The 23882-nt window shown below is 53.7% G+C and overlaps 1 protein-coding gene and 1 long non-coding RNA gene across 3 annotated transcripts in view; both read left to right on the plus strand.

The window, feature by feature from the left end:
- Positions 1-23882, plus strand: part of kansl1b (KAT8 regulatory NSL complex subunit 1b) — a 45349-nt gene that overhangs the window by 17086 nt on the left and 4381 nt on the right. For both annotated transcript variants that reach the window (XM_064314808.1, XM_064314807.1), the window contains exons 3-11: positions 17732-17873; positions 18785-18880; positions 19377-19471; positions 19739-19955; positions 20456-20621; positions 21270-21464; positions 21691-21864; positions 22468-22619; positions 23145-23263. In XM_064314808.1, coding sequence (XP_064170878.1) covers positions 17732-17873; positions 18785-18880; positions 19377-19471; positions 19739-19955; positions 20456-20621; positions 21270-21464; positions 21691-21864; positions 22468-22619; positions 23145-23263 — 1356 coding nt within the window. The remainder of the gene's footprint in view (positions 1-17731; positions 17874-18784; positions 18881-19376; positions 19472-19738; positions 19956-20455; positions 20622-21269; positions 21465-21690; positions 21865-22467; positions 22620-23144; positions 23264-23882) is intronic.
- The window catches only part of LOC135243184 (uncharacterized), a 40782-nt gene that overhangs the window by 12519 nt on the left and 4381 nt on the right, over positions 1-23882 (plus strand). The window lies entirely within an intron of this gene.

Consider the following 23882-nt stretch of genomic DNA (forward strand, 5'->3'; position numbering starts at 1 on the left):
TCGCGGCGCTCGGCTGAGCCAGAGGCTGAAATTAGACCCCACGACGAACAGTAGGCCCGGGCAGCCTGACCGCAAGGCAGGACACCTACAGTTTCATTCTTCATCTCGGAATCTCAAACACAGAGTGGGGAAAGGTCAGGGGAGCGTACCAACATTTGTTGTATTTGCATTGCTGGATTCCTTTTTAAGTCTGAAGTCACGGTATCAGACTTTGGATGCGGTTGCTACATGTAACTTTAAAATATGTGGTTTGTGCAGAAGTGACAATTGAAGGTAGATGTTATCTAATGAGACAACTGCAGCACCATGCTCATCAGGAATAGCCTGTCTCTGAGTGGCTGCATACTGCTTTGTGTGCTGCTCATAGCTCTCGGCTGCATGTTGTGTCAGTGCGTACCAGTAGCCATTTCTGTGTAAGATGAAAATTCCCCGTTTAATTACCAATGTTCTCCAAATTTAGCCACTGAGGGATGTTTCCTGTAATCTGTTTGTGTTCTGTTTATAAATACTTGGCTTCCCTTCAGAGTGATGAGTGTGTACTCTTCCAGAAGTTTGGGCGGGGAAACGCAGGCTTGATCTTAAAAGCCATTTAAGATGTGAGGAAAAGGGGTTCACTGTTACAAGCACGGGTGCGCAGGACCGTGAACATGCAGACGAGAAGCAGAACTCTGCTTCCTGTTTAGAACTTCCTTTTAGTCTGTAGTTTACTCTGTTAGCGTCTGCCTGCAAGGTCTCCTTGGGTGCCAGGATGAAGATGGGAAAGTGGGTGTAACTGCGGTGATGGTCTGGGCAGTAAGGACCTCCGTTTGGTGCGTTGTTATTGGCTAACGGGCTGAAGGTAATGTTTTGGGGAGTGATTCCTGTCCCCTGTGGTCCCGTGGCCTCCAGCCTGCTGTGTTCCCGTCCTCTCTGGATTTGGGCCGTGGTCCTGGGTGTGACTCCGCTGGGTTGCTGCACTGCTCCGCTGTGCCAGCGCTGCGTTCGCTCAGAGAGGCCATCGGCTGTCGGGCTGGCAGTAAAATTACGGAAAGAGAGAGAGAGAGAGAGAGAGAGAGAGAGAGCGAGCGAGCGAGCGGTGTGGTGGTCAAAGGTCAGGGTTATTTCTGTACGTAACTGGGTTCTTCACCGCGTGGCTGATAATCTGAACGTGAAATGGCGGGCAGCTCCCCCGTCAGAGCCCAAGTGCTCTCTGACGGGATGATGAGCAGGTCGACACGACCACCAAGGAGAGCGGTGGGGCGGAAGGCGAGAGGTTGCGGCGCCAAAAACCCGCCCCCCCCCCCCCCCCCCCCACTTTAAACTGCCGCGCCGGTCTGCTGCGTGACATCGCTCAGCTCCGCCTCTGATGCCGCGTGTGTGGAGGGTGGAGCGTTTTGTTTTTGAGCGGTGTGAAACTTCCTGGTCCAAGGTGCGTTGGCTTTTAGGGAAAGGTGCTGCTTTGGGTCTTTGTGTGGCTTTTAATGGGACTCTCCCCTGCGTGGAGTCTCTGAGATTTTGAGATCGCGTTTTCCCACCAGCCGAGATAAGAAACGAAAGTTCCCAAATCCAGGGTCTGCTGGTGTCTGTTGAGTTCAGCCGTGTGTTTGTTTCCTGGTTTAGCAGCAGGAGAGGAACGCGGCGCTCGGTGGCTGTGTGTGTTGTGAAACGCTCCCTCCGGATCAGGCAGCAGTTGGGAAAGTGTTTCTCAGTGAGGCTTTGCCATTGCAGCTGAAATCGAAGGAAAGAGGAAATGACACGCTTAATAAAGACGTCTGTGTTCCTCGGGCAACACCCAGCTTCCCCCCCCCCCCCCATTCTCCACAGGCTCGCAGTGTGAAGGTAGACACCCAAACAGTGGGATTACTCTGACTTCAGGGTTGATGTGAGGCTGTCTGACTGACAGTGTGTGGCGGGGGGGTATTGGGCTGTCTGACGTTGCAGCGTCCGGTTAAAGGTGTTTGGCTCTTCTCGATTCGGTTGGAGGGTCCAGGACGGAGGAAAAATGGGAAGCGAACTAAAAATGAGTTCCTCACTGCGTGCGCAGGAGGCGTTGGAGACGTGTCCCGCCCCGAGGGCCTCGGGTGGGACTTGGGAGGAAGTGGTCCCTTAAAAAAACGCTCAGCCAGTCGGAGATTCCATTGTTCCACTGGTCCAGTTATTTAGAGTCGACTGGATGGGATTTAAGTTCTTTGGTCGGGCTTGAGATGGGACGCTTTATTGTGGCGGATGATCATTTGAAACCAATTTGGACGGGGGTTAGTTTCCACGTCTTTAACCCCAAGTGTAGCTCCGTTCCAAATTCTTATTTCACATTCTTCACTGGAATAATTGGGTCGGTCGGTCGGTGCTCAAAGTCACTTTGCCTTTAGTTTGTAAACATTCATGGTTTTTTTTCTTTTCTCCCCTCCTCCTCCTCCTGTAGTGGTAATTTTCCTTCGTGGGGAAAATGTCCCCGGGGAAGGCCAGCGCCCAGCGCGGTGAGGGGGGTGAACCCACCTGGCTGAAGGTGGAGTTTGTGCAGCCTGTCCTAACCACCTCCCCGCCCCTCACTGCCCTCTCCATGGCCAGGACCACAGCCTTGAGCTGCTGTTTTACTGTGCGTGACGTGCTTCTGCGGCAGGCCGTGGAGGCCATGCTGAGCCAATCAGAGACAGACCTGCGTGTGAGTGGCAGGGTGAGGGGCCAATCAGAGAGAGACCTGTGTGTGAGGAGCAGAGGGAGGGGGGGGTAGATCAGCTCTGCCTCGTCCAGTGTGTGTGTGTAGTACACCATTCAGCTGGGGGGAGAGGGAGGGAGGGAGAGAAGCTTCCGGATGGTTCGGTGGCCAGGACAAGAGAGCCTGGTTGGGAATTTGGCCAGCTCTTTGGCCAGGGATCTTTAATGATGGTGGTGACTCAGCACCTTGGTTTTATAATCTTATCTGAGAGGGAAATGTTTGGCTGGAGCTGATTCTGGGAGTGAGGCATTTATTGGACTGTTGTAGTTACATTACATTACTCATGATGCATGTTTGCATTGTGAGATCTATTGCCTGCCTTACTGTATAGATCTACAGTCTGGTAATGTCTGGACTGTATACATTGCGGTGGATGAGCATGTCCGTAAGTAGTCCTGCATGGGTTGAGGCCTGTGTACACCCCCATCCTTTAGGGCAGGGGTGTCCAGTCTTATCCGAAAAGGGCCGGTGTGGGTGCAGGTTTTTTGTTTTAACCCAGCACTACGACACCTGACTCAACTAAACAGCTAATCATGGTCTTCAATCGAGACCTTGATGAGTAGAACCTGGTGTTTTTCTGGGTAAGATTGGACACCCCTGCCTTAGGTGAACGGGGCTCGGTATGCCTTTTAAGTCCCTGTGATCTGCCTTCAGATGGAAGTGTTTGCTTTCATTACAGTGGAAGGAGTCTTCCGCAGGTCCCTGCAGTGTCCTCGTGTCAGGGCGGTCTTACTACCTGGCATCAGATGATTTTAGCGGTGTGGTCAGGCGGTGATTCAGCCGCGAACGTGGAGTCTCTTTACCTGTAGCTGAAAGGAAACTGCTGAGAACGTCTCTGCTCAGATGCCACCTTTGTCATGTAATAGCACTGCGTGTTCCCTAAGACCTTTCACAAACGCCAATCCAACAGGAAGAGGGTTTGTTTTCGGTTTTCCCCGCTTCATTTCGCCCTGTAAGCCACGTCGTTTCCCCTTGGCTCTGACGTGATGCTTCTTGTTCTGTGGTTGCTTTCACCTTGGGGATTATGGGAAGGGGGCGGTGGTGGTTTATGGAGGGGGGATGGTGACTTTCTGATGAATTCCTTTGTATGCTCTGTGTTTGCCGGTGCAGGTAGAACAGTGGACGGGATTTTGTGCATGGTGCAAAGATTAAGCCTAAATAAATGAAGACTGGGTCAGACTCATTAGAAAACTCAGTCATTACAGTACTGTCTTACAGTACTGTGCCCAGTCTGCCAGGGGCCATGTCTTACAGTACTGTGCCCAGTCTGCCAGGGGCCATGTCTTACAGTACTGTGCCCAGTCTGCCAGGGGCCATGTCTTACAGTACTGTGCCCAGTCTGCCAGGGGCCATGTCTTACAGTACTGTGCCCAGTCTGCCAGGGGCCATGTCTTACAGTACTGTGCCCAGCAGCCAGGGGCCATGTCTTACAGTACTGTGCCCAGCAGCCAGGGGCCATGTCTTACAGTACTGTGCCCAGCAGCCAGGGGCCATGTCTTACAGTACTGTGCCCAGCAGCCAGGGGCCATGTCTTACAGTACTGTGCCCAGCAGCCATGTCTTACAGTACTGTGCCCAGCAGCCATGTCTTACAGTACTGTGCCCAGTCTGCCAGGGGCCATGTCTTACAGTACTGTGCCCAGCAGCCATGTCTTACAGTACTGTGCCCAGTCTGCCTAGCGGCTTGCACGCTGCTCTACAGGGAGGAACATGGCACTGGCACTGCCAGCGAAGCTGAAATGAGCGGCAAAAGCACAGCGAGGTTTACCTCAGAGGGGATCGTGTGCTGCTTGGTGTCGACTTCAGGGAACGCACGCCTTCCGGTGTGGAGCGTGGGGATGAAGTGCTTGAGTGTTTTTCCAGTACTCTTGTGGTATTTTTCCACTACAGAGAAGTGGTACATGCGCACGTGCATACCTGACTTCATCTGTTCAGAGCAGAGACGGGGTGCTTTCTGCTACTGCATCTCCGTTCCTGTCCTCCCAGACGTACCAATACACAAATTTTAGTGTGTTTGTGTTTTTGTATGTTTGGGTGTGCACGTATGTATGTGTGCACTCGTGTGTGTGTGTACCCGTGTGTGTGTGTGTGTGTGTACCCGTGTGTGTGCACGTGTGTGGCTGTTTTGTCAGGGTGAGCTGTTTGACAGGTCTGGAAAGCAGCATCCTGTGAGGGGACTGTGGCTGAGTGAAGGGGAGATGGAAAGGGAGTGAGGGAGTGAAGGAGGGAGGGAGGGAGAAAGAGGGAGATGGAGGAAGAGAGGGGGGGAGGGAGTGAGGACATGTGAACAATAGCGTATCACTCACAGGCTTGTTTGATTTACTCTCCTCTTCCTGCCTTCCTCGTTTCAGCTTCATATGCCCGTGTCACTTCCTGTTGATGTTTTTGGCACTAATCTGCCGCCCACCCCTCCATGCGCACACAATGGCGGGGGGCGGGTCCTGAACCCCTTCCGGCTCAGTAGTCACGGATAATGGGATTACGGAGGGCGGGGCGGGGCCGGGCGGGGCCAGCGGCGGAGCAGGCGGGCGGCGTCAGGTTCCCCCGGTTCGGTCGCTATGCCGCCGGCGGTAAAGGTCCCGGTGAGGAAGCGGTCGCGTTCACGCCTCTCTGCGCGGTATTCAGCGCCACTCGCCTCCGAGCCTTTCCTCACACTGTTTGGGTGAGGGGAGGAGGGTTCGGGGGGCCCCTTGGTGAAACTGGCCTGTTTGCAGGGCGTTCCGCTGCTCTGATCCCTGGAGTGCCGGGGAGCGGTTACAGGAGGAAGCGCTCGCCCCCCCCCCCACCTAGGCGTTACGGCGGTGAGCAGCTCCCTGCCCCCACGCTGTCCTGGTTACTCACTCAGACTGCACTCTCCCACCCAGCCTGCAGCACCTGGGGAATAGTCTGACGGCAAATAGCACAGCATCGTGCACTATGCACAGTACAACACAGCGCGACCGTATGTGCGCACACCGCATGACACACTCACTACCGACACATCAATGCGCGTGCCCCACTCCAGCATTCACGCGCACGCGTGCAGCTGTGCATACAGGTTTTGCGTCTTTGTTTACACAACAGCTTGCGTTCGCTGTTCTTTGCGTTTTTGTCTTTCGCGCATGTGCATCGGGCACCACTGCGAACGAACGCGCACAGGAAGTCAGAGCGAACATGTGAACCTCGCCCGGCCAAGTGCATGACTCAGTGCCAAGTGTGATCGGCATGGTAACAAGAACCTACAGATGAACCCATTCACAGTATGTGAATAGAGCATGATTTATCTTTCAAAAATAAATAGATGAGGTGTAAGACGTTCTCTACATGCGTCCCGCCACTGTTCTAGTGTTGTCCGCCACCGACGGACTCTTGACCCTTAGCTGCCCGAAGGGAGGGCTTGTCCAGATTTATCCCAAATCGACAGGCACGGAGTAGCTCTCGCTCGTATGCTGTTGAGCAGTTTGCTGATGGAGAGTGTTCGGCGCATGTATCTGGACCCCTGGGATCTGGTGCTGAACAGAGCGGTTTTTGCCCCGCCCCCTTGTTCAGTGGTTACCGGGCGCCCCTCTCGGTGGGCGGAGCCTGGCCTTTTTGAAGGCCTCTCCCGTTTCCGTGTGCCGTTGCCGGGGAAGAGGAGCGAGGGGGGGGGGGGGAGACCTTTGATCTCGTCCCTTTGATGCGTTTCCCATCTGTCCCGTGGGAGCCCGGTCCCCTCCCCACACAGGGGCGGAGCCTGCTTTCCCCCAGGGATGTGATGGTTTGGTTTGGTGTTTGTGGCTCCGCCTACTTTTTTGGTGACTGTTTTAATTTTTCATTTTATTTCAATTTTTGTAAAGGAGAGCAGTCAGTCTGTAGTTTTTATTCTGGTTTTTTTTGTTTGTTTGCTGTATTCAGACTGAGGAAAGCTGAGAGGGTAACAGACACAGAAGGGCATCGCCCTGCAGAGAGTGGCATGGCGGGCATCAGACAGGTGGGGCATGAGTCACCCGCCTTACTCTCTACGCCCCCCGGACTCACCTGCCCGTCCTGGTCTTTATCATGTTCCACTTTAATCAGGACGCTCCAGAGTGAACATATGGGGTACCCTGTCAAATCTGGGGCGCCTACAGGAGGGGGTGTGGAGGTGAGTCACAGCCATTTCAGAAGATTCACCAGCACCGGGAGTAAGTCCTCTCTCCTGTATGTTTTAGTAAAGAGGACGGCCATAATGGGGTAGCAGCTGGCGATGAAGGCTGAGGAGAGAGACAGAGAGAGGGAGAGAGAGACTGAGGGAGAGACGGAGAGAGAGAGAGGGAGAGAGAGACAGAAAGCGAGAGAACACTTCATGTACAGGAACCTGTGTCTCTCCACCATGTGACTGCCTCCCTCCCAGTTCAACGGTCGCTGCCAGTAGGGGGGAGATAAGAGAAATGGCTGCGCGTTTAAATAATGTAAATTCTGCTGTAAGAAACGTGGCGATCTCGGACAGTGTGAACACCACGAGTAGCTGAGCGCACGTGTGAATTCTGAGTCCCGGATAGGTTTTCCTTTTTTTCTTGAGTGTTTTTTTTAAACTTGGAGGCTCATAATTTATCCAGCACTTTGCTTTATGGAAGGTAAGGCACGGTACACGCTGTGCTCGTTGCTAGCTGACCTCAGACGCTGCGTGTGTTTTTGAACTGCTTGTTCCTGATGAGATGTCGCCCTTGCCTCCACCGATTTGAAGACCCGCCCCCGTGGGTGTCAAACAGCCAATCCCGTCTCCACATGCAGTGGTAATAATCACCACCACCATTGAGGGGTGGAGGTGGGCAGAGGGGTGGAGGTGGGCAGAGGGGTGGAGATGGGCAGAGGGGTGGAGATGGGCAGAGGGGGGCTTTTGGGTTTTGTTGCGTTTCGGGCTCCTCGCAGACGCGGGAGCCGGCGCTGTTGCTCGGGGCGACGCATGGCGAGCGTTCCTCCCGCTCCTGCCGTGCACGCCCTGCATTCCTGCTGCGGGCGGCTTCCTGTGCAAATCTGCGGCGGTGCTCCCTCTGCCCCGTCTGAGTGGGGGGGGTACAGGCGTATGAGAGTGGGGGGGGGGGGGGAGGGTGGCAGAGTGTGTTCTTGCCTGACCCCTTTTCCCATTGCGCAATCCCCCCCCTTCGCCACATCTGGAGCTGTTTTGCGGCGTGCTGTCCCCCCCCCCCCACGTGTGCGCCCTCCCCAGTTGCATAACCGCGTATCTCTTTACATAAGGCGTCCAGCAGCGTCGGAGACTTACTTAACCTCGCCCCCCCCCGGGTCCGCTCGCCCCCCCGGCCCGCCCGCTCGTCTGAGCTGACCCTTATTTAACAGGGGGCGAAGCCAGTAAGCAGTGCTCTGTCATACATTATTATTTGTATAATGTAGCCTTGGCACTGAAGTGCTGGCTGCTGGTGTTTTTGTTTCGCAACCTGAAAACAATGGGACAGCATATAAATATAGCCTAGTTCAGAGCAGACGGCATTACAAAGGGCCGGGCTCCTTTTTGAGTTTCTTCCTGCCCTGAATGTTGCTGCTCCTCCCTGCTCTCCAGCTGAATGTTACTGCTCCTTCCTGCTCTCTGGCTGAATGTTGCTGCTCCTTGCTGCTCTCTGGCTGAATGTTGCTGCTCCTTGCTGCTCTCTGGCTGAATGTTGCTGCTCCTTCCTGCTCTCTGGCTGAATGTTGCTGCTCCTCACTGCTCTCTGGCTGAATGTTACTGCTCCTTCCTGCTCTCTGGCTGAATGTTGTGCCCTGCTGCTCTCTGCTGAATGTGCTGCCCTGCGCTCTCTGGCTGAATGTTGCTGCTCCTTGCTGCTCTCTGGCTGAATGTTGCTGCTCCTTGCTGCTCTCTGGCTGAATGTTGCTGCTCCTTCCTGCTCTCTGGCTGAATGTTGCTGCTCCTTGCTGCTCTCTGGCTGAATGTTGCTGCTCCTTGCTGCTCTCTGGCTGAATGTTGCTGCTCCTTGCTGCTCTCTGGCTGAATGTTACTGCTCCTTCTTGCTCTCTGGCTGAATGTTGCTGCTCCTTGCTGCTCTCTGGCTGAATGTTGCTGCTCTCTGGCTGAATGTTGCTGCTCCTTGCTGCTCTCTGGCTGAATGTTACTGCTCCTTCTTGCTTTCAGAAAATGCACAAAGCCCCTCTTTGTTCCCCGTGTGGGAGGTGCAGTCGGGGCCTTTACTTTGTCTCCTATTTTCAGGCCCAAAATCAGGAAATTCTTCCAGGTGGGGAGGGACGGGGCAGGAGAATGTAGCTTCAGTGCGATCAGCTGCTCTCGAGATACCTGGCCTGCAGTGTGCTGCTCGACACGGATCAGCCTTTTAATCTCTCTAAACATTAAAAATAAAATCAAAAGCCGCGTGGACGCAGTGTTGCTCTGGCCTTGCCGCTCGTTTAAGAGGTGTGGAATTGAGCTGAAGAGCTTGCGCTGCATCTGGACTCCTGGTTTGCTTCACCCTGAATAGCCTTTTGTGAAGCTCGCGCGACAGCTTTTCAACCTAAGGCACAGCACAGAATCCTGTCTGATCTTGTTTGGTAAAAAAAAAAAAGATTACTTTATATATTGCTATTTGCTATATTATATATTTTTGTGTGTTCGCTTATGTGTGTGTTCATATGCTCATTATCCTCCGGTAAAGAGTACGTATGCCTGCATGTATGTTTTGGTGTGTTGTAAGGTTTATATTTCGTAGGGCCTTTTGTGTGGGTCCTCCACCCCGGGCAGAAGTGAAAGCTGATGTGTGTCTCATCGACTTTGTCTTCTGCTCGTATCCACGTGGCTCTTAGACTCTAATGGTGTCTGACGGTGTACGTGTACGGATTATTCACGCAGGTTATTCCTGCAGTTGCACATATTAAGTCCGCTGCTTTTACCTCCTTTATGACCGGTTTACCGGTTGTCAGAATGTTTATAATTTTATCGTGCGCCCGTTCGCTGCCGATGTGGGGTGGGATTTGGTTCTGTTCAGTCTCTGTCCGCGCCTCACCCCTGTCCACTGGTGACGGGGGCTGTCCCGGGACCGTTTTAGCGGGCGCCGGAGGCGGGAATGGGGCCCTTTATCGAGGGGGCCCAGCCAGACCCTATCTGGCTGCACACCCCATCCAGCCTGGAGATAAGTGGGGGCTATCTGACAGGACAGGGGCACTAGCCACCCCCTCACTGCACCCTGTGCAAGGCTAAGAGGAGCAGCTGAGCTAAGAGCAGCAGCAAGGCTAAGAGGAGCAGCTGAGCTAAGAGCAGCAGCAGGGCTAAGAGCAGCAGCAGAGCTAAGAGCAGTAGCAGAGCTAAGGCAGTGCAGCAGCCAAAGAAGCAGAGCTAGGAGCGGCAGCAGGGCTAAGAGCAGCAGCAGGGCTAAGAGGAGGAGCAGCAGGGCTAAGAACAGCAGGGCTAGGAGCAGCTGCAGGGCCAAGAACAGCAGAGCTAGGAGCGGCAGCAGGGCTAAGGAGTGCTGAGCTAGAGGGCTAGAGGTAGGAGCAGCAGGCTAGAACAGGGCTAGAGTCAGCTGCAGGCCAGACAGCAGGGCTATGTGTTATGTGAGAGCGGTAGGTGTGTGTGTGTGTGTGTGTGTGTGAGAGAGAGAGCAGTAGGTGTGTGTGTGTGTGTGTTATGAGGGCCTGGGGCTCTGGCTTCTCTCCTTTTCTCTACAGCAGGATCTGTCTTTGTCTCCCTTTGTCTCTAAGAGGAAGTGGGTGACTGCTCTGCCCACAGTTCCCTTCTCTAAAGAGCTCTCTCTCTCTCTGCCTCCCTCCCTCCCTCCCTCCCTCCCTAAACTTCTCACTCACTCTCCGTTGCTCTACTTTTCGCTTCCTCCCTCTATTTCTCTCACGCTCATTCTCTCTCTCTCCCTCCCTCGCTCTCTCACTCCACTTCTCTCCCACTCGCACATTTTTTTCTCCAGCTGGGCTCAGTGTGCTGCGGGTGGGTCATGTGACGCAGAGGGGCGGGGGGCGGTCCTTCGCTTCTCATGGCATTAAATTCTTTGTTCTCTCAGACCCGGCCCAGTGATTGGCTCCCTGTTTGTGAAGCCGATTCGCTGGTGTCGTGTCCGTCTTTCACCGAACAGCAGCCGTGTGTTCGCTGTGTATTTATCTAAAATATCCCATTCACAGGACAAGCCTCCTTTCATTAATAAAACAGTTCTGGCTTTAAAATGCCGAACGCTTCGGGATTTTTCTGAATTGATTGTTCTTAAAGGGTTCTTAAACCCTTGTCTCCACCCCCCCCCCCCCCAGCTCGTAGTCCAGGCTCCTGATCCCCACATGGGGGAGGGTTGTGTTTGCACGTGCGTTCAGGCAGAAACTCCTCGTGCATTCCTGCACTTCACATTAATTACATGTTGTGTATAAATGGCCAGTTTAAGTCATGTTGACATAATATAAAAAGCCTCCCTGTTTTATTACTGTGCAGAGTCTCCCACAGCCAGGGTGCTCTGTGACACACAACCCCCCCCCCCCCCCCCCCACCCACCCCCACCCCCCTCAGTCTCCACCCCCGCTTCCCAGCTCAGCAGCTACTTGCTGGTATAGGGGGAATTTTTAGCCGGAGCCACTTGCAGAAGCGCGTTCAGCGTGGTAAGCCAGCGCTACGGGAGTTAGCCGTGCTGCAGTGAAGGTGCGCACCTGAAAACCTGCTGGGCGGGGTGGGGGTGGGGGTGGGGGAACGGGACGGGGTGGGGGTGGGGGAACGGGGCTGTGAGGACTGGCTGTCTGGAGAGAGATTGGGCAACCGGCTGGCAGAAGGTTGCTGGGCGGAGAGGTCTGATTGGGATGTGTGGTTTGTGATCGTTGTCTGAAGACAGGAAGGGGCGGAGCCACGTAGACCAGACGGGTACGGACAGGTAAACCAGGGGTTAAGAGAGGCTTAAGCCGGCAGGGGTAAGCGACAGGTTAAAAGGCTGGTTAACCAGACCGGGTGACCAGCATTAAACCAGACAGGGTTAAGACCAGGCATTTGAGTATATGTGACCAATTAAAAAAATTTCCGTGGGTGAGAATGCAGATATTGATGTGCATATTTGATTTTATGACACTGCGTCTTATAAAGGCAGTTTGTACATTAGTGCAAAGTTGACATACGGCGGGCTAGTGCTTTAGGGATGTGGCTAAATCTTGCTGGTCTGGGATTGCTGTTGCCCAGGTGTGTCCAGGTGTCACTCATATTGATCAGGTGAAAGCGCTTCCATTTCTCCTGTATTCATGTGAGCAGCTGCTGAATGGATGTTTTTTTAATTGGTGGAAGTGCGCTTAGTGGGCATGGTTTTGAGAGAGCAGGGGGCGGGGTCAGACAAATGGAGCAGACTGGTCAGGCCCTCTTCACCTTCGCCCTTTCTGCCTGAGAGCGTCAAGACTTGGGGGGCGGGGGGGGGGATGGAGGAGTCCAGACGGGTTTTACAGTGACCCAGATTCCCCTGTCAGAGCCTGGGAGGGAGCGCTGAGGCTAAGGTGCGGTTAGCACGTTAGCGCAGACTAGAGGTCTGTAACCCGACCCGAGCTCGACAGGACCGGACACAGTATCTGGTTTTGGCACAGTTTTTTTTCACATGCTACTTCATGCTTCGGTTGGGCTCGTTTTCTATCAAGAGAAAATGAATTATCATTTTGTGTTTTAAATCCATTTTTATTTGTAGAAATTAACTCCTTTTGTTTTTTTTTTGCACGAGCACGCTCTTTCTAGTCAAAGTCTACCTTTGCACTGGGTGTAATTAAATGGAAATTTGAGCAGAGACAGAAATTCAACTTCTTGAGTTGGGAACGGCTTCGTTGTGGAAATATTATGACCTCCTCACAACAGATAAAAAGCTCACTGGTCGTGTAGTGTAGGGATTACAGTGCTGCTTTGAGCTATGATGGCTCGAAGACTGATCCCACTGAACTCAGTGATGCTGTGGAACTTTTTTCGTGAAAGCTTTCTGGCAGCAGTGGCATTAGTGAGATATGTAGGCTAAAGCAAACAGGTCTGGTAATCCAGCTGACAAACTGGATGTGTGCTGTGCTTGATTGCTACTAACCGGTAAGACAAGTGGTTTGTTAGCCTATCACACTGCTCTGCTGATGGGTTCGCTGTGCCTTGGTTAAGCTCTGTAGCTACTGTTTACGGTCCCATATGGAAGTAAAATATAGCCCGTTTCAGTGTGATGATTATTGCTGTAACTCAAGCACGTAGCAGCTGATCAAAGCATTGTTAAAACCGAGCCTGTGAGCGATTTGGGTTTATGGTTTTCACATTTGGCATTCGGGTTGGGTCTCAAGGTCTCAGGTACGGGGCAGGTTGAGGCTCTGAGAGGGAACACGAAGGTACTGTTAGCTCGTTAGCTCAGGCCACGGAGGGAGAACACTGGGGCTACGGTGCCATTAGCTCGTTAGCTCGTTAGCTCACGCCTTATTTGCTGTACTTTTATATATTTTTTTGAAGGTGTTTCCTTTAGAGAACGGGAAGGCTTGGCATCTCCCTGCGTCTCATTTACTGGCTCGCCCCCCCTCCTTCCCCCTCCTCAGTCGGGGGGGGGGGGGGGGATTGTGGTAATTTCCCGCTACTGTAGACTGGCTCAGGGAACAGGCGCGCTGCACAGCTGTCTCAGTTCATCCACACCGTGGCCTACAAAGCTGCACTCTGCTGCCCCCTCCTGCGCGTCTGGTCGACTGAGGTACTGCAGTTCCTGAAAAACCAGGCCTTCTGCCCCTCCCCCTCTCCTGCTCTCTCAGTGAAGCATAGGCCCCTCCTCTCCCTCTCCCCGTGGAAAGTTTTAATTGAGAAGGGGCCAGGGTGGGGAGCGTAGGGGGTGCGGCCAGCTCTGAATCGGGAGTAAAAGGCAGAGGAACTCTGTCCTGGTTTGTGTGTGGCAGCCCAAAGGGGAGGGTTATTCATATTCACCATGCCTCTTTACCCACAGTGCTGGAGTAAACTGCTGCTCTGTGTGTGTGTGTGTGTGTGTGTGTGTGTGTGTGTGTGTGTGTGTGTGTGTGTGTGTGTGTGTGTGAGCAAGCATGTGCGTGTCCTATTCTCTTAACAAATAATGTCTATTATTGGATTTATTAAACATATTTTTGACTTGGGACTCCTACCCGGTCGTCATTGTTAATGAGATTCCGTTCTTAATTGACCTGCCTGGTAAAATAAAGGTCTAATTAAATAAAGAAAAATGAAAGTATGTACGCAAGTCTTTTGAATTATTATTGTATATTATAATAAATATTGTAGGGTGCTCCAGATCCCTTTCTGTGGAAGTGATTCAGTGTGAAAGAGATTTGCAAACTCACGCTCATGCGTGATGTCAGAATAATATCAATGAATTAGGAATGTATGCCTGTCTCTTATGCTCCTGCGTGAATATGGGTGTTGATATAAGACCGTGACTCATTGAATTAAACGGACGTCACACCGCGATCCAAATGACCCTGAGCGGCTGCTGCTTTTGATTGGCCGCGCAGAGCAGCGCCTGCGTGTGAAATGGCATTTACTTGCTGTTGGCTTTGTGCGCTCGTGCTGTTTGTTAGTAAATGAGTTTTCTCCTCCGTCTGAGAGGGGCGTGTGCGTGAGCTGCTGGGCTGTGATTGGGCGAAGCGGGGGCACGGAGGGAATCTCTGCTGGGCTGTGATTGGGCGAAGCGGGGGCACGGAGGGAATCTCTGCTGGGCTGTGATTGGGTGAAAGCGGGGCAACGGAGGGAATCTGCTGGGCTGTGATTGGGTGAAGCGGGGGGATGGAGGGAATCTCTGCTGGGCTATGATTGGGTGAAGCAGGGGGACGGTTGGGAATCTGCTGGGCTATGATTGGGTGAAGCGGAGGGACGGAGGGAACCTCTTTGAGTTCGCAATCACTGTGTGTGTGTGTGTGTGTGTGAGAGTGTACGCACACCCTTTCATTTTCTCTGTCTGCACGGTTTCCTTCTCTGCGCGCAGTTTTATTTTATTTTTACTTTTACTGTCTGTTTACCAGCGCGGTTTGGCCTGTTAGCGCTTTGTCTGTGGCTTGGCGCGTTCGCCCGTGTTCTCGCACGGCCTTCCTGACAGGCCGCTGGCGGCTGGTTTCCACGGCGATCGCGTGCCGTTAGCCAGCCGCCGGTCAGGCGGGTGTCGGTCTGCCGTGTTTTTCTGCCCCGTTTACCGGAAACTGAAAAGACGCGAGACTCGTTACTGAATATGCGTTACGGGAGCCGGTAAATCACACACCGTCTCTTTAACGGCAGGTAAATCACACAGTCTTTCGGGTAATCACACGTCTTTAACGGCAGTTTTACGCGTAAATCACACACGTTCTTACGCGTCCTCTCTTGGGTAATCGCGTGGTAAATCACACACCGTCTCTTTAACGGGTCAACGCTGCGGGTAAACGTTCTACGCGTACCCGTCTCTTTACGGAAACAACGTTCTACGCAGGTAAATCACACACCGTCTCTTTAACGGCGGGTAAATCACACACCGTCTCTTTAACGGCGGGTAAATCACACACCGTCTCTTTAACGGCGGGTAAATCACACACCGTCTCTTTAACGGCGGGTAAATCACAGCTCTTTACCGGTATCCGCCGTCTTTCGGGTAACACGCGCTTACGCGGTAAATCGCTCTCTACGAGTAAACACCCGTCTCTTTAACGGCGGGTAAATCACACACCGTCTCTTTAACGGCTGTCGCCTGCGTGCTTTTAGTAATTCTCTCTTTTGGTAGCCGGTCCGGTCTGTGGGGGATTTCCCCGTCTGGAGCCCAATCAGACGCATGTGCTGGCTTTACGTTACCGTGGCGAGGAAAGAACGTCGGTGGCATGGGGTTCCGTTGTGCGGGAAGGCGATGGACGTGCGGCACACGCAGTGCGATTTCCAGCCTTTAGCGCGTAGCCCCAGCGGTCTGAGCGGGTGGGAAACAGAGGGGCCTGTGTGCCTGTTACGTAAGAGGAGTGAAGAGCCACACCGGCCTCGCTCCACTGCTGCAATCCAGGGAAATCCTGAGTCATATCAGCACAGCCCTGGACCGCCCAAAGAGGAGAGAAACTGCTGCTCTTATTATTATTATTTTAAATGCGTGTACTCTTCCTGGAGTTCTGCGCTCTCTTCTGTGAACTGGTGGTGCCTTTTTTTGTGGGCGGGGCTATGGGGGCAGGCTGGGACTGGGGAGTGGGGTCAGTGAGTTCGTGCACGCAGCAGCCGCCATGTTGAATTCAGCCGCTAACCCAGACAGAGCTGAGCCAGAGAATCCCATTACACAGATCCTTCCTGTGGCTTTTATGTAAGGTCTGCCTTTCACTTCAAAGCCGCTTCCTGCCCTGCTTGCATTCCGGAAAAATTCCACAGAGCACAGAGGACACGTCCGTGAGCAGAACATTCAGATTCTTACCCCGGGGGTAAATGTGGCTTCGCAGCTGATTTGGCCAATCCCGTCGGCGCTGGAGTGAGAGGCCACGTCTTGCCGGTACTCCGGAGTTTGGTAGCGGCGCACTTAGGGGCGGATGTGTGGTATAATGGGTAAGGAGTTGGTCTTGTAACCTCAAGGTTGCAGGTTCGATTGCCCGCTACAGTATGTATCCAGCTGTATAAATGGATGTAATGTAAATGCTCATGTAAAAGTTACGTAAGTCGCTCTGGATAAGACCGTCTGCTAAATGCCTGTAATGTGTAATGTATGGTGACTCTAGCGACAGTGTGGAGATGGATTGCCCTGATGGGGGGGGGATTTCAGCTTGCCCTGATCAGGGGGGTGGTTTCAGCCAGCAGATGTTAGTGGTGATCTCATCAGAGGCATCATCAGCACCAGAGCTGCAGATCATCTGAGACTGTCCGGTCTCACTGCTGCAGCGTACATCACCAGCCTTTGTCTGTGTCACTTGCAATGAGCATTGAGCTGAAGGAAAATTTCCATTTTATTTTATATTTAATGGACAATAAAGTTTTCTATTCTATTCGATTAGGATCCCTGCTACCAGACAGGCGTTCAAGATGCCATTCAGATGGATGGGGTGTAGAATTTGGTGTTGTAAGTTGTCATGCAAATGGATATGGTTTAGTAGTTTGGTAGAAAAGATATAATACAGAATTTTGACGGTGCATGTTTGCTGGGAGGCGAGTCGTAACCGCCATGTTAGTGCTGAACTGGATTTGAGCGGTTTTTTCATTGAAGATGTGGCCATTTCAACATCTGTCAGGAATCTGAAATGGAAGTAGGCGTGTGACACAAAGGGATGTGACACACAGGGATGTGACTGTGTGTTATAAGCGGAGGAGGAGCTGCCGTCGCCATGGAGCCTTCTGAACAGCAGCCGTGGAAGCCCGGCTGATTGGCAGCCCAGGAAATGACCTCATTCCCAGTCACTGATCCTTAAGGCCCATCCATTGGTTGTTTTTGAGAAGGTGTCTTGGGAATCGTAGTAGTAGTAGCAGTAGTCCTACAGCTGCACTCATTTCAAATCGTATCGCTCCAACTGGTGTCTGGCATTGTGGATCGGTTTCCTGGGGTTTGTGTGGGAGACTTTTCTGTTGATTTAAAACAAAAAAAAAATTTAAATGATAATTATACTGGTTGACAGGTTACTAATGATTTGAGATGGTAATGGGAATGTTGGACTTGTGTGGAATAGTGTTGTCGTCTCTGCTGTTGGGTCAGAACAGCAGAGCCTGCTGTACTTCTCCCACTCACCCCACTCACCCCACTCACGCCACTCATCTCTCACCCTGTACCCTACTACCTATCACCCACTACCCACCACCCCCTCACCCCACTCACCCATCACCCATATCCGGTCTGTTCTGTGGTATAGAGGGTCTCTGTTAAAGCTGCGGTTCTGATGAAGCTGGGTTCTGTGTTATGTGGTAAAGAGGGTCTCTGTTAAAGCTGGGTTCTGATGAAGCTGGGTTCTGTTAAAGCTGGGTTCTGTTAAAGCCTGATTCTGTTAAAGCTGGGTTCTGATGAAGCTGGGTTCTGTTAAAGCTGGGTTCTGTGTTAGGTGGTAAAGAGGGTCTCTGTTAAAGCTGGGTTCTGTTAAAGCTGGGTTCTGATATAGCTGGGTTCTGATATAGCTGGGTTCTGATGAAGCTGGGTTCAGATGAAGCTGGGTTCTGATGAAGCTGGGTTCTGTGTTCTTGTGCTCGCAGATGGAGGCGGGCGGAGGGCCGCTTTGCGCTGGAGAGAGCCTCCATCATCAGCCACTGGAACTGGCTGCAGGCCCACATCTCCGACCTGGAGTACCGCATCCGCCAGGAGACCGACATCTACCGCCAGCTCCGCTCCAACAAGGTCAGAGCGCCGCGCACACGCGCATCGGGGGGGCGGGGGGGGGTTAGGGGGCGTGGCCAGCTCGCCTTCACTCTGCACAGCACTCCCCACACCTCTGCAGAGTCTTAAATAAACATTATCTAGTTCTGCGCTACAGAGGGGCTAGCATGGGAAAATGAGTCTTCATTAAACTACAAATAGGGTGTGCATCTAGCCCAATCCTTGCTCGACCAGTGTCAAGCCCGCACATTAGTTCAGGGACACACAACCAACTTCTAGCACCCCTGTCCCTCTATCCTGATCTCCCTCCTCCTCCTCTAGCCCCTTGGGACAAAACCCAGCTGACTGACCCCCCAGCAGGAGTCAGGGACTGCGTTTACACGCGCACCAATACCCCGGTTATTGGGAGTAATCAGTTTATGCCAGTGCGTAGATTCTTGCGTACACACGGATAATGTGATTACTCCAGTAGTCACGGTTACGTAATTCTTTCCGTAGTAAACGATTGTACACGTCAGCCATTCTTTTTTTCGTCTTCGACTTCTTTCTGACATGCGCAGATTCAAAAAGCCGAAAGAAATCGGAGTAAGACGTCTAAATGCTCCAACAGAAAATCTAAAGATCGTGAAAGCATCCAGGAGTCCCGGTCTGGTTCTGAATATGCCATGTTCAGCGCATTGTTCACTTACCGTTCACTTACCTAATTCTGTTTCTGCCTGCTTTGTGCTTTGAGTAGTTATTCCACAGTTGTGTGATCAGTGTGATTTATTTGATCTGGGGTTAGGGACTGTGATGTTGCAGTATTCAGTATCCTGCTGTGCACACACCCCTGTGCGCTTCACATCGCTGTGTCTTAGAGCTGTGCTAGATTGCTCTGGTCTGCCTGCATCTCAGAGCTGTGATGGATTGCTCTGGTCTGGTTCACGCTGCAGGGTTTGATAGTGCTGGGAGACTCCGCCCCCTGTGAAGTGTCCTTGGAGGATGGGACGGAGGTGAAGGCGGAGCCGATCCCCTGTCATGTGACGCAGGTGAGCGGCGTCTCGGAGGAAGCAGCTGGCCCAGGAGCCTCCTGATAAAGGGACAACAGAATCGCACGTATTTAGAGCAGGCCGGAGATGTCCTTTTAGATAAGACACAGGTCTGCGGTTATCTAACCTCCGTTTCCATGGTAAAGCCACACAGTTAAACGCACAGCAGTAAACGCCAAACTTTGTAGAGCCTCTATTACACAGTTTTTGGGTGTACCAAATATGTAGAAGTTTTTTTAAGGGATTAACTTGCAGCCCGTTTAAAGAATATATGAATCCGGTGAGTTTACCCTTCCAGCTGAACAAGCCGTTTTGGGTGGGTGCGCTTTTGTTTTACACATGCTCTGCGTTGATTGGTTAAGAGCCCGCTTCGGAAGAGCGAACCAAAGTGAGAAGTGAAAGTGTGAGACGGCCCCAGTTGCCCTTGGCGCCCGTTTGGGGCGGAGTCAGGGGCGGAGTCTCAGGGCAGCGCTGACCCTTCCCTGTGGTTTTTCAGGAGCGCGTTGTGGGCGGGGCAGAGTGCGCTGACGCTGACTCTGGCCTGTGGAAAGGATGGGCTCCTGGAAGACCGGTCAACGGGGTCCTCAACAGGTACAGCTGCTGTGCGTGCGTGCGCACGTGTGTGCGTGCGCGCGCGCGTGTCGAGTGTGTTACCGCCTTCAGGAAGTCCATTGTCAGTGACCTTTGTTAGACTGAATTGTGACGCTGTGTTGAAGGTAAATAGTCAGTGTGAATAAGCAGTGTACTTTAGAGTAGAGCCTGTAGTAATGAAGTGTGTGGAGTCGTACCCTGGGGAGGGGGGCAGGGGGGGTGTTAGGGGTGCTCTGACCCTAATCCTCTCTGCCCCGCACCCCTCAGCCTGCTCCCCAGCCTGCCCGTCACTGGCTCCCCAGAGAGCTCTGACACCGAGGAGCAGCTCAGCAAGAAGCAGCGGGGCCTGCACCCCTGCTCTTCCTCCTCCTCCTCCTCCTCCGCCCAGGACGCCTCCTGTGTCGCCGCCCGCACCCGTCCCGTCCTCAGCTGCAAGAAACGGCGGCTCGTCAGGCCCAACGCCGTCTCCAACCTCAACCGCAAGGTGAGCCAGGCCTGTGTGCGTGCGTGCGTGTGTGTGTGTGCGCGTTTTCTGCGTGTGTGTGTGTGTGTGTGTGCGCGTTCTCTGCGTGTGTGTGTGCGTGTGTGTGTGCGTGCGTTCTGCGTGGGGTGCGTGTGTGTGTGGCGTTTCTCGTGTGTGTGGCGTCGTGTGTGTCGTCGGTTTTGCTGTGTGTGTGTTTCTGCGTGTGTGTGTGTGCGTTTTCTGCGTGTGTGTGCGTGTGTGTGTGTACATGAGACAGACCTAGCTTGTGTGGGAATAAAATCACACATCAGTAGTAGTATAGGTATGGTCACAGTAGACTTGCACAGCAGTGGTGTGTGAGAGGTGTGTGTGAGGTGTGTGTGTGTGTGTGTGTGAGGTGTGTGTGTGTGTGCACGGTGTGTGCGAGTGTCTGTTGTGAGGTTACTGTACAGCTGCATGACTGTGCACACGCAGTGTGTGTCTGTGGCAGCACTGACACGCTGACCCCCTGGTGTCCGCAGGCCCAGAGGACGCCCGGGCCTCGCTGCGGCTGTGACGTCAGCCCCTCGTGCCTGATGTGCGGCGGCCGCGGCGCCCTCACCGGGGACCTGCAGTACGAGCGCCCCCTGCTGGACCGGCTGTCTCAGTCCGACCCCTGCGTTCACCCCATCCTCTCCTTCGATGACGGTGAGGCGCGCTGGCGATCTCGGCTTCGGCTAGCGTACGCGCGCTTCGCGTTTAACGCCTTTTCCTTTCTGTTGGTTTTTATTCAAATCTGAGTGGGAAACTTACTTTGCATCTTCTTTGAATCGCTGGACCCTCATGACGTTGCACGAATAGTATTTGTTCATGTTTTTGAAACCAAACCAGCTCTGATGTATGCAAATGAGCGCCTGACGAGCACTGGAGAGACGGGGCTGTCATCGGGGCGGTGAGAGGGAACACGCCATACTGGCCAAACACCACCACCTGGTGGACAGAGAGAGAAGTTCAGTTTGATATGAGAGGCTTCCAACATTCAGTGGCCTCACTCAATACCTGAGCCAGAACAAGCTGTCAGTCTCTCTTATTGGGCTGTCAGGTTCTGTCTTATTGGGCTGTGCTACAATAAGATGTGTGTCTCTGTCTTATTGGGCGGAGCTACAACAAGCTGCAAGTCACTGACTTGTTTGAACCAATCAGTTTAACTCTCCATAGCTGAGCGCACAGACTGACTTGTATCAGCCAATGGCACTGTAGCTCCACCTGCTGTGGTGAATGCAGCCAGCCTGAGGGTCAGCCCAAGCGGGCTGTGATTGGCTACTGTGGTCTGACGACGTTTCTCTCCTCCTCTAGATGTTTCCATGATGCTGCACCTCCAGGGGGCGCTGAAGACTCACTGGCAGAACAGACCGCTGGAGAAGTTCAAGCCCCTGAAGAAGCTCTCCCTGAAACACAAGCTCTCCGGCCGCCTCTCCGACCCTTCGTCCCCCTGCTCCTCTTCATCCAAAGACAAACACAAGCTGTCCAACTCGCTCATCGCCACCGTCAGTGAGTGTCCCGCCGCGAACGCGAGCGGCAGTCCCGCCATCGTAATGATAGTGATAAAGATAGGTCAATCGTTATATTTAAATGATGGGAAGGATAGTTGAGATTTTGTATCACTGCAGTGGTTTTGGTACCCTCCACGCTCACCACACCTTTCTCCCCACCCCCTGCCCCGCCCCTCTGTCCCGCCCCCTGCCCCGCCCCTCTCTCCCCGCCCGCCGCCCCGCAGGGCTCTCTCACCATAAGATGCGGCAGGACCGGCTGCAGCACCGGCAGCAGCTGGACAGCCTGCTGAGCGCGTCCAAGCTGTGCAAGGAGCGCGTCCGGGGCCTGGCCTACGGGCCCTACGACCGGGGCCACAGCCGCAAGAGGCCCCGCGACCGCTCGCTGGACAGGACCGACCGTGAGTACCGCTCCTGTGTCGCACGACTAAACCCAGTATGTTGTGTGCTCAAGCCCAACGTGTTGCACTCTTAACCCAACGTGCTTCATGCTATAACCAGTATGTTGCATGGTTAGAACTGACATGTTGCATAACACCAGTGTGTTCCATAATAACACTGATACGGTGCGTGTGTGTCTTACACGAGGGCAGTTGGTATCTTGGCATCTTATCCAGAGGGACTAATTAAAACACTGATGAGACTCGAACAGCCAGAAACTGATTAAGACACGGGCGGATCTGGGCCAAGAGGCAATTGCAGAACAGGCTGAACAAGAACATTAGAAACATTATTAGAAAGAGATTAAACTAACAAGCTCATTGTTAAATGTAAACCTAAAAAAAAAAAGTAATGTTAAGGACAATCTCAGTGTCTTGAAAATGTGCGAAACCTGAAATATTTAGAAATTGAAAGTGCAGGTAGATGTGGGAGGTTTGTGGCCTTGTGGGTACACACCCTTTTCTGTAGGACAGGCTAGTCCAAGTCCAAGCCGCTGTTGGGGCTGTCCTGTCTCTGCTTGGTTTAGGCTGACCCCCCCCCCCCCCCCCGTTCCTCTCCCCCAGCCTCCTCGAAGCTGTTCCCGGACACCTGCAGCCCCTGCTCGTCAAACAGCCTGCACACGCCCACCCACAGCCCCCTGCTGCGGCAGCTGTCCACCTCATCAGAGAGCTCCGCCCCCTTCGCCCTCAACAGCCAAAGTGCCATCAGCACCCCGGTAAGTGACCCGGCGTGTCCTAACCTAACCAAGCCCTGCCTCGCCCGCCCCCCCTGCCCAACCACTCCTCCTGCCCTACCCCACCGTGCTCTGTCCTACCCCACCAAGCCCCACCCCTCCCCTAACCGCACACTGCCTCATCCATCCCCACCGTTCCTGCACTAACCATTCCCTGTCCTGCCCCACCCCAGAGTCTCTGAAGCCTTTTTCTATTTTTGCAGTCTGTGTGTGTGTGTGTGTGTGTGTGTGTGTGTGTGTGTGTGTGTGTGTGTGTGCGCGCGCGCACACTGATTCAGGTGGCTGCACTGACTGTCCAAACAGGACCTAAATGTGTTCACTACATACAGAAACCCTAAATCCCTGTGGTGTTAATTCAGCTATTTAAAGGCATTTAAACCCTATTGATGTATTACTGAGATGTGTGGTTTTGTGCATGTGAGCGTATGACATTGTGAGGAGCGACACACGTCCCCTAGCACACGCGTGAGTGGTGACGGACTCTACTTCCTGTTCCCTTCCCCTCAGCCCATTCGACGGCGCAGAGGCGAGAGCTCCTTCGACATCAACAACATCGTCATCCCCATGTCCGTGGCGGCCACCACGCGCGTGGAGAAGCTGCAGTACAAAGAGATCCTGACGCCCAGGTAACCCCCCGGCCTCGCCCCGCGCCCCTCTGGACCACCGCGTAACCATGGTAACCCCCCCGGCCTCGCCCCGCGCCCCTCTGAACCACCGCGTAACCATGGTAACCCCCCCCCGCCTCGCCCCAACCCCTCTGAACCACAGCGTAACCGTGGTGACCCCCCCCCGGCCTCGCCCCGCACCCTCTGGACCACCGCGTAACCGTGGTAACCCTCTGGCCTCGCCCCGCACCCCTCTGAACCACAGCGTAACCGTGGTGACCCCCCCCGGCCTCGCCCCGCACCCCTCTGGACCACCGCGTAACCGTGGTAACCCCTCTGGCCTCGCCCCGCACCCCTCTGAACCACAGCGTAACCGTGGTGACCCCCCCCCGGCCTCGCCCCGCACCCCTCTGGACCACCGCGTAACCGTGGTAACCCCTCTGGCCTCGCCCCGCACCCCTCTGAACCACCGCATAACCGTGGTAACCCCCCCGGCCTCGCCCCGCGCCCCTCTGAACCACCGCGTAACCATGGTAACACCCCCGGCCTCGCCCCGCGCCCCTCTGAACCACCGCGTAACCATGGTAACCCCCCCCGGCCCTCGCCCCGCGCCCCTTTAAACCACCGCGTAACCATGGTA

Source organism: Anguilla rostrata, chromosome 17 (genome assembly GCF_018555375.3).
Source record: "Anguilla rostrata isolate EN2019 chromosome 17, ASM1855537v3, whole genome shotgun sequence".
Classification (NCBI taxonomy): Eukaryota; Metazoa; Chordata; class Actinopteri; order Anguilliformes; family Anguillidae; genus Anguilla; species Anguilla rostrata.